This window comes from Pelodiscus sinensis, chromosome 8 (assembly GCF_049634645.1).
Source record: "Pelodiscus sinensis isolate JC-2024 chromosome 8, ASM4963464v1, whole genome shotgun sequence".
NCBI lineage: Eukaryota > Metazoa > Chordata > Testudines > Trionychidae > Pelodiscus > Pelodiscus sinensis.
This window is the reverse complement of record NC_134718.1, coordinates 33,754,668-33,765,582: the sequence shown is the minus strand read 5'-3', so window position 1 is coordinate 33,765,582 and position 10,915 is coordinate 33,754,668. Positions and strand designations below refer to the sequence as shown.

The 10,915-nt window shown below is 38.6% G+C and overlaps 1 protein-coding gene across 2 annotated transcripts in view; it reads right to left on the bottom strand.

Moving 5' to 3' along the window:
- IPMK (inositol polyphosphate multikinase) overlaps positions 1-10,915 on the bottom strand; it is a 96,553-nt gene that overhangs the window by 23,478 nt on the left and 62,160 nt on the right. For both annotated transcript variants that reach the window (XM_075935027.1, XM_006131978.4), the window contains exon 4: positions 6,009-6,181. In XM_075935027.1, coding sequence (XP_075791142.1) covers positions 6,009-6,181 — 173 coding nt within the window. The remainder of the gene's footprint in view (positions 1-6,008; positions 6,182-10,915) is intronic.

The following is a 10,915-nucleotide window of genomic DNA, read 5'->3' as shown; positions in this document are numbered from 1 at the left end:
AAATCCTTGAATTCCTATTTCCTGTTCAACAAATTACTCAGACAAGTTTGTTTACATTTGTAGGAGATAATACTGCCCACTTCTTGTTCACAATGTTACCTAAAAGTGAGACCAGGAGTTTGCATGGCACTATTGTAGCCGGCATGGCAAATTAACATCCAGATACACTAAGCATTCGTCTGTACCTTCATGCTTCAGCCACCATTCCAGGGGACATGCTTCTGATGATTGTTAAGAAAGATGTGTTAAGTAAATTTGTGGCTGTTAATTAAATTTCTCTTCTTGGGGAGAACTGTATGTCTCTGACTATTTTACCTGCAGTCTGCTATATAGTTCATGTTATAGTAGTCTCAGATAATGACTCAGTACATATTGTTCGTTTTAAGATAATTTTCACTGCAGATTTGACAAAATGCAAAGAAAGTTCCAATGTGAGATTTCTACAGATAGCTACAGCACTCGATCCAAGGTTTAAGAATGTGAAGTGCCTTCCAAAATCTGAGAGGAACAAGGTGTGGAGTATGTTTTCAGAAGCCTTAGAAAAGCAACACTGACATGCGAAAACTACAGAACCTAAACCATCAAAAAAAGAAAATCAATCTTCTGCTGGTGGCATCAGACGCAGACGATGAAAATGAACATGCCTCAGTCTGTACTGCTATGGATTGTTATTGAGCAGAACCCATCATCAGCATGAATGCATGTACTCTGGAATGGTGGCTGAATCATGAAAGAGTATATGATTCTTTAGCGCATATCTGGCATGTAAATATCTTGTGATGCTGGCTACAATGGTGCTATGCCAACATCAATTCTCACTGTCAGGTAACATTATGAACAAGAAGTGGGAAGCATTATCTCTTATTTGTCTGAATGATTCTCTGAACAAGAAATGGGACTCAATGGACTAATAGTCTCTAACATGTTTGATTTTTGAGTGCAGTTATTTTTGGTACATAAATTCTCCATTTGTTAGTTTAACTTTCATGATAAAGAAATTGCACTAAAATATTGTATAGGTGAACTGAAACATTCTATTTCTTTTGTTTATTACAGAGCAAATATTTATATTAAAAATAAAGTGAGCACTGTACACTTTTTATTCTATGTTGTAACTGAAATCAATATATTTGAACATATCCCAAAATATTTAAATAAATAGTATTCTATTATTGTTTAACAATGCAATTAATCACACAAATGCATTTAACTTCAAAATTAATTCCAATTTTTTAATTACTTGACAGCCCTATGTTAAATTCATGCCAGACTGAAATACTGTTTGCCATTTTTTACAGTTGTAAATGGGCTATATGTTGCTAGGTTATCTTGCAGTGATATGTACCTCTGTACTTGTGATAATTAAAACATGCTGTGGCTTGGTGTTTTTTTTTTAATATACTTTTTTTTTTCCTGTACTCTGTCCAACATATCCACCTCAAAACATTACATTTATATAGCTTTTACTTACATTACATGAGTCATAAAGTATTAAGAGCCTGATTGGATAATATAGTTATTCCGGTGGACCACCTAAAATTGTCAGGGCCCACAGCTTGGGAATCCCTGCTCTAAGGAATTGCCTCTCTAGCTCTTTTTTTGTGTAGACCACTACACAAGAGAAAAATCCCCTATGGATTCCCTACTTCCTATCCTTCACCTAATGGCTCTCAAAATGTTTCGTTTTGCAAAGCCTATTCTGTATGGCATGTAATTTGAATTATTCACAATCGCACAAATTCAATGTCTCTAGATCTTTCCTCATAATTGCCCTTCCAGGTACATTAAAGCCAAGAGATATTTAGCACGGTTGGTAACTTGGCTGATGAAACTAAAAACATGATCCTTTAAAGCACTTCTCTGCAATCTACTGAATTATTCAACAATTTTTATTATTCGAGATCATCATTCTTGAAGAACAAGGAAATGCCTACTTTCTTTATTATAATGCCCTTAGTTTATCAGCTTCTCTATCAGAGGGTAACACCCTTGCACCCAACAGCTGGCATATTACATGAGAGATGACTGCATAAGCAAGTATTCAGTTAAAATCAGCTCTTTACCAAAAATAAAACAGGAACACAGGAAAAACTTAACCAATCATGGGAGTTTGGGGTATGGGGGGAAAGTCTTGTGAATCCCTTATCAGCTGAGTATTAGACAACAAATGTACACATAAGTACAAAACAGAAATTCTATTTTACCCTGCCACTTTTGTACACAATCCAGATACAGCATTGCAATGCCACTAGACAAAGAAAGCCTGGTGCGCAGATGAACTACAGTTGTGAAGATAACTGAAAGAAGTGGAACGAATTTTCCATGTGAATAAGACTACCTCAATTAACGACAGAATGTAAACACTAGCTGTCACAACTATAAAATAATGTAAAAATAAGCATTCTATTTACACTGTCAGTGAACTATACAAACACAAACTATAGTGTTTTACAGATCAGAAAAGAGAGGTTATATAACAAGAACAATAATAGTTTAAAAAGCCACATTCCAGCAGAGCTGTAATCTCCATCCTTCCTTCTGGGACTGGAATCCAATTGCTTCAGCTTAGTCATTTTATTCTTCCTGCACAGTTTCTTATATATTGTTACGAAAGTACTACCTGTCCATATTACAGTTCCTAAACAAAAAACCCCAAACAATACCTAGAAAAGGAATTGCAGTTAAGAGCTGATGTCAGTAATTTAGAGTAAAAAGCATCAGAGATATGGGAATTATCTTCAAAATAATCATTATAAACCCAAGTATCAGAGGGTAGCCATGTTAGTCTGAATCTGCAAAAGTGACGAGGAGTCCTGTGGCACCTTATAGGCTAACAGATTTATCGGAGCATAAGCTTTCGTGGGCAAAGACCCACTTCGTCAGATGCATGTAGTGGAAATTCCAGAGGCAGGTATAAATTACAGGCATAAAAAAAGAGTTCTAATCAAAAGTAAGGCTAGAGATAATGAGGTCAATTCAGTCAGGGAGGATGAAGCCCACTTCTAGCAGCTGATATGAAGGTTTGAACACCAAGAGAGGAGAAACTGCTTTTGTAGTTGGTTAGCCATTCACAATCTTTGTTTAATCCTAAAATGATGGTATCAAATTTGCAGATGAACTGTAGCTCAGCAGTTTCTCTTTGAAGTTTGTTCTTGAAGGTTTGGAAAAGAGAACAAGCGGGGACATGATAGCAGCTTTCAAGCACCTAAAAAGGTGTTACAAGGAGGAGGGAGAAAAATTGTTCTCCTTAACCTCTAATGATAGGACAAGCGGTAATGGGTATGAATTGCTGCACAGGAAGTTTAGGTTGGGCATTAGGAAAATGTTTCTGTCAGGGGGGTTGCTGAAGAAGGTTATGGAATGTCCATCATTGGAGATATGTAAGAACAGGTTAGTTAAACATCTGTCAGGGATGTTCTAGATCCATGGTATCCAACCAGCTCTGAAGCAGAAGCTATAGGAAACTAGCCACATTCAACTGGTCAAACAGCCATGTGTGGCTAGTGGCTAGTGTGTTAGATACCACGGAGCAAGATGGTGCTTGGTCCTGCCATGACTGCCGGGGACTGGACTTGATCTTTCAAGGTCCCTTCCAATTCTAATATTCTATGATTCGAGGAGTAACACTTTTCATCTACTATAAACACAGACAAAAATGCATGACAAATTGAAATGTGTAGTAAATCCATAGAAAAATAAAGTCTTGCTGAAAAGGATAATCTGGTTGATAGGCTGCAACAAAACATGTCAATCGATGTACAAAATTACTGTATAGAGAAGATTAGGGAAGATCTAAGTGCATGCAATAGTTCTTCTAATGCAAAGGAGCTCTCTGTTGCCCCCAAAGCTATAAAGCTTAGTTTTTAAATGCACTCCAAAATCATGATCTGGTTTATAGAATTGAGAGCAAAATGCTTCATGATCCAGAATAAGCAGCTTAACATTTCAGTATAAAGAGAAATTGTGCAAGATCGTTACAAGTACATTTTCCAGGATTAGTAATAATATAAGTGAAAAAAGCCTTATTTTAAACCTGGAGTGAGACAGGCAAGGATGAGAAAAAAAGATGCAGCAGTTTAGCTCAGATGTTCTAAAGGTCTGTAACCCCAGCCTTCCCTTCTCCCATCTCAAACATGCATTACACTGAGTTTCTATTTAGATACAAGTATACAAAGGCTTGAGTGGTTGGTGTTTGAAAAGTTTGCTTCTGATAGAGAACACACTCAATACAGTACTCAAGAAACTAGTGATTTTTTTTTGTATTTACTTTTTGCCTACTCTGTTTCCCTCAGTCCATTAAAGCGTAAGCAAATGCACACATCAGAAACTAACAAATCAAAATTTCAGATTAGGAGACTACCGATCATTAATAGATTATCCATCTATACTCAAGAACAAGTCTCAACGTGCGTTTTTGGTCCCCAACATAAGTAACAAGGAGCAGCATCATGGTCTATATTATTTTTTCTCCCCAGAGTAATTCTTTGGTATTACACTAAGACTCAGTCTGAACTACACCCCTGTCAGCAGAGGGATGTAAATTAGACGCATCGAAAGTGCAAATGAAGTGGGGATCTTTTGAAATGGGGCATTTCTATCGAAAATGCCCCATCTAAACTGCCTTTTTTTTTTTAAAAAAAGCCCCGTTTCAAAAAAAGTGGCGGCCAACATTATGCAAATGAAGCGTGGGATATTTAAATCCCCACTTCATTTGCATTTTCGATACATCTAATTTACATCTCTCTGCCGACAGAGAAGTGTAGTTTAGACCCTCTGGATCAACACCAAAACATGATCGTGAAGGAAAGACTGATGCAATTAATCTATTCAAAATTACCTCATATTAGTAAAAACGAGCAAAAATGTTTGTAAGTAAAATCCTTGTCAATTATTTTAGTTTATCAGTCTCTGTCATGAGCTCAATAATTAGTGCAAAGGGGTTGGAAAGTGTTTTGGCAATATAAAGAAATGTTACTTCTATAAACCGGAAGAAAGACATGGATAGGGGAGAAAAAATTCCTATTTGAAACAATCGTGAAGATAAAAAAGTCAATCAGGCTGTAGAGCACTGTCTTTGGTGATGGAGTGCACCATGTGTCTCTCCACATGATCTAATCAATATCTTCATGAACTAAAGTCCAACAATGCCAAAAAATGTGACTTTGTTTATTGTTAATAGTAAAAACTGAAAATTCAGAAAGTATTAGAAGCATAAATAAAACATTTAAAAAAAACAGATTGTAATGTGTGCATCTGTCCATGTACAACAAATTTCTTTGAAATTTCAACATCAAATTTCTTTTCATCTCAGAAATATAGCATCTGTTTTTATTTAATATCTTAGGCTCTGATCCTTGCAAACACTTAAGCATGTTCTTCACTGTACATGAGTACAGCTGACTATTGGACTATTCGTGTGCAGAATTGAGCTAATGTAGACATTTACATGATGGATCTATAGTGTTGAAAGCAAAGCCAAAAGCTGTCTTAATGTGTATATTACTGACAAGATGTTCCATGAAAACATTCTATTTTTAAATATTTTTATTTTTCATGTACCAAAATAATAAAAACACATTAAAATGTGGACTTATTACTATGCAAAGTAACTAATACATTGTTTATAAATTATTTTTAAGGGAAAATTGCTTTGATAATCCCCATAAATTATATAACGAGTGAAAAATAAATCTTTGGGACATTTAAATTCAGTTTTAAAACAACCAATTTCTAGTTTGACAAATTTCTATATCATTCTCATTTCCATTTTCAATGTAAGGCTAGATCTTGGAAGGAATATTGTACAAACGCTTGCTTTAAATATTAGTTTTGGTTTTAAATACATTTTATATGACATATCAGTACTCATGAATTTACTCAGATAACATTTTAATGACACAAGAGCAATAGAAGTGTGTTTTTAAAAACTACTTGTTAAATCTTGTTAATTCTTGGCAATCGATCAGAGCATAAACTGAACTTGAATACGACAAAAGACTAAGTCTTACCCTCATGCCCAGCACCAAGAACCCAATATCTTCCATTAATGGGTACTTGCTGATCTGTTGTTGAATCTTCTCAGCTGAAGCATATGGATCATAACTTTTCTGGCCTATTTTCACATCCATTATACACGGCTTATTAAACTTTCGGGTAACATCTTCCAGTTTCAGGTACAGATCTGATAAAAAGACAGCTTAGTTAACAAAAGATTGAAACAAAGCACTTTATTATGTAAGTTATGCCTGAATCAGTGAGGGAAAAACCCAAAGCACACATTAGATGTTAAGGTTAAGTTGCAGACTAGGGAGAACAAATCTGTATCAGTGTATAAAAAAACCTCACTAACATTGTACACCTATTTCTCAAATGGTAGACATCAATCTTCCCTGCCTCAGGAAAGCACACTAATTATAGCAGCATAGCTGTCACTGAATCGGACTCCAATTTATTGCTGAAAAGGAAGTTAGAAGTTTGATTCACATGACTCTTCAACTAATTTAAGATTAGTATCCAGGATCGTCAAATTAAATATTATTTTTAAACATGAAACAAGTGGAATTAAAAACAACTGCAACTGCGGTTTTAGGGAAAAAAGACATTTTATATCCTTGCCACAACAAGATGAGAATTTTCCACCCACTTCTCTCATCAGTTTGACCAACCTAGCTCAAGTCTGAAGCTTCCATCTGTACTTAGCAACAAAGCATTTTGGCCCAGGATGTGCAATACAATCTTTAACTGGAATAACAGAAACTTTCCAGATGTTTACAATTTCACAAGTTTTTTGGACTGAATCACATTCAAGGTCCTATATCTAGTTTGTAAGTTTATCCAACCAGAAATATTCTCTGAGCATTTTCAGGCATGCTTGCATGTGTTCATTTCTCCACTTTTCATGGATACTAGTTACTATATCGTGGGTTAGAGAGTCTTTAAGATCAGCCTGAGTATCAACAGTATATTTGCTCTGTCTCCCCAGAAGGAGTGTTGAGTAAGGATGTTAAAATGCGGTTAATTGACTAATTAACTGGTCAATGGAATTTCCATCGATTAGTCGATAGGCACTTCCACATTCCACCTTTGAAATGTACAAGAGCCCCCGCTGCATCCTTATGCCCCCAAAAAGGAGGTATACCAATCTTGCGGAAAAAGGGGTTTTGGCGCAAAGTAAAACATCCACACTGCTTGTTTTTTGCAAAAACACCTACCGCAAAAAGGATCGGCAGAAAATATGCAAACAAGATCATGACTCATTCAAATTAGTCTCATTAGCAGGGCTTGACAATTAGTGTAATCTACTCGCCCGTGGAAAATAGATTACAAGCCGGCACAGCCATGCAGTGCGATAAGCACATGCGCAGCATGGTCTGAGCATGCGCAGCGTGCCGAACTGTGCGTCTGGCGAGTGGGGCTCGCCGCCGCTTGGCGAGCCCTGCTTATTAACATATTTTTTGCCAAAACTTGTAGTGTAGATGTAGCCCAAGAGCCAAGGGTTCTGGGGAAGTGCCCCGCAGAGTCCGGGATCAGGACTCCCCAGCTGATCCCGGGCTCTGAGTGGCATTTCCCCAGAACCTAGAGTCAGCTCCTGGGCTCCACGGCAGTTGCCCCTTCGAAACACGAGAAGTGGCGTTTAAAGGGGTAGCCGCCACACAGCTGATCCACAGCATTTCAAAAGGGCAGCCTCTGGCATTTCAAAGGGGCAGCTGCTGTGGAACACGGGGAGTCCTCAGCTGACATTGGGCTCCACTGCTGCCTCTTTGAAATGTGTGGAGGTGATTTTTTAAAGGGGCAGCCACCGCACAGCTGATCCGCAGATCAGCTGTGCGGTGGCTGCCCCTTTGAAACGCCGCCTTCGGGTTTGTGCAGTGCTGCCACTTTGAAGTACCCCTTCCCCCACCCTTTGTTGCCTCTATCTCATACAGTCAGCAAGCGGGGGAGGGGGAGAAGGTAAAATCGACTAGTCAAAAGACTATCCGATAAGCATATGCTTATCTGATAGTGGACTAGTCTTTAACATCCCTAGTGCTGAGCAGGGAACACAAACTCAAACTACAGAGAAGGATCAAGGCTGGGCCAGGGGGTGACAGGGGAGAGCCCTAGAACTCCAGGACCCAGCAGAGAACCATCACCTCCGATGATGTTTCTTGAAGTGCAGTTATGCAGGAAAACATATCAAAAGTGCACTCTCATTCAAGAGATCTCATTTTTTTTGCAGAGACTTTAATCAATCTTATTTACTGACAGCTCTTATTGCTTTTAACTCCTATGAGCACTGCAAAATCAACACTGCTAATGGAGAGAGAACTGGGTTATATTCTGATTCATTCATCAAGAAGAATTGTTAACTACATTCCAGCTGCAGCAAGACACATTATTTCTCAAATAATCTACAGATTAGGCACAAGATCAGAATATGAAAGAAAATAAAAACTGTATTACCACTATAAAAGTGACACTAAGTGCATTTAATAGTTGTTTGCCTTATGAGAAGAGGGAAAAAAGCCAGAAACTATCTTGAAAAGCTGTGCAGAGTCTTTCTTTTGACTTGAGTCAACTTTGGACAAAGACCTTACTCAGCCAGAACCAACTCAAGCAACCCCATCACAAGATGCCAGTTTAAACACACTGCACTTCTTCTGACTGAAGCATTTCATCTTTTTATGGTTATCCAGGAAGCCTATAACCGGCCCATTGTCATTGATTTCTTTTAGTTTTTATTCAGTAATACAGACGACATGATAGTCACAAACTGAGTACTTTTTTGTCTTTCATTAATGCCATGTTCACAAAAAGGGGCCTCAAAGACTCAGCCATATGCCTCCAATCTCATGTATTTGGTCCTGGTATTTCCATACTCCCTCTCTTCCTTTGAGTTATTTCTGACGCCTGTATCCTTACTACAGTACTTGATAGTTCAGACTATCCAGATTTAACTAACAATTCTCTCATCCACTAGAATCTCCTATTGCCAAAATCAGGCTTTTAATGCTTTTTACTTGTACTGCAATACGAGCTTAAGCTCTCTTTCCGTGTTATATGCTCACAAAGTGTCTTGCTTATCTGTTTGTATGTACAGGCAGTCCTCGGGTTACGTACAAGATAGGGACTGTAGGTCTGCACTTAAGTTGAATTTGTACTTAAGTCGGAACTGGCATCCAGACTCAGCCGCGCTGAAACTGACCAGCAGCTGACTACAGGAAGCCCGGGGCAAAGCAACTCTTTTGAGACCATGTAGACGCGGGTGGCGGGACCGAGACACGCCGCGGTGCCGCCGCCCGGGTCCTCTGTGGCTTTGCTCCGCGTCTCCCTGGCCTGCTGGGGGGGGCCTCAGACCAGGGAGACGCGGAGAAGCTTTTCTCACCCCGGAGGCCGCAGGCAGCGGGACCGCGGCGTGTCTGGGCAGTCCTGCCGCCCGCATCCTCCGGGGCGAGAAAAGCCCCATTCATAAGTACGGATCCGACATAAGTCGGATCCGCATAACTCGGGGACTGCCTATATTTTCTTTCTGAAATGTTTAATTTTTACCTCTATTCTCTTCAACACTTTATTATCTAAGACCTTTACAATACATCTACTTATATAGTTCCCATAACTGTAGTATCAGAGCACCTCACAACCTTTAGTGAACATAATCATCATTATACCTCACAGTACTCTTGGGGAGATGAGGAAGTGAGAGAGACACAAAATGACTTCCCAAAATTCATACAGTGAGTCTGTACCAGAGCAGAGAACTAAGTCTATGTCTCAAGTTCCACATTAGTGCCCTAACTACTGGATCATCCTTCCTGTCCTATTAAAAAAAGCTAATCGTATTTTACAATGCAAATTTCCAAAACAGCAAAGTAAATCATAGCAAGTATTTAAAACAAAATTTTCTAAAAAATGTGTACATCAGTTACTCCCAAATTCTTTTTCAAATTATAACATAGATATACACAAAGATGATATGTATTAACAATATCTAAACAAGTATCAAAACAGAACATGAAGGGACTTTGCATACCTTGGATCAAAAACCAATGTGGAAAATGTTTAGATTTCCATAATTGTGCGCCCTGGTATTATGAAGGAAACATTTTTATAATAAAAGTTAGTTCCTTTAGATATTTTAAGAGGTATAGAAACTGAATATATTGTTTTCAGCTGGTTCTTTTAGCAATATTCACTCACAGATGCATTAGTGTGAATTTGCTTAAGCATTCAGACTTTACTGGAAGAAATAGTGGCATAATTAACTGAGGCATTTCATTTGTTTTTCTTAACTTACATAAACACATTTTGAAATAAATGAAGAACTCAGAGGGAAAAAATGTCTATCAGTGACAAAGGTGAAATTTTAAAATAATTCATATTGATCTAGCCTGTTCTGAGTGCAGGAGAAAAGAAATTAGAGCTGTGACAGACCCAGGGCAGCTGGCTACAATAGTTTGGTGGAGGGCACATATAGGCTACGTCTAGACTGGCATGATTTTGCGCAAATACTTTTAACGGAAACGTTTTTCCGTTAAAAGTATTTGCACAAAAGCGTGTCTAGATTGGCACGGAGTTATCGTTATAACGATGCGCTTTTGCACAAAAGCGTGTCTACATTGGCAGCGCGCTTTTGCACAAAAGCAGAAGCCCGGAACCATTTTGCAGAGGGCAAAAGGGCACCAGCCCTCTCCGGGGGCGAGGGATGGAGATCCTTTGAGACACGTGCTTAAAGGGATCTCCCTGGACAGCCATTTCTCTCCTGCTCTGTGCTTTAGTACCACTTGCAGGGACTGACACCGTAGCAGTTTTGGTGGTTGCCCTCTGCCTTTTGGACATCACTGCCTTTTGCCACCTAGTGCTTTTGCCTGGTTTTTTTTTTCTTTTGCCTTGTTTTGTCTGCCATGGAGACAGGGGTGGCCATGTGCCTGCTCTGGCC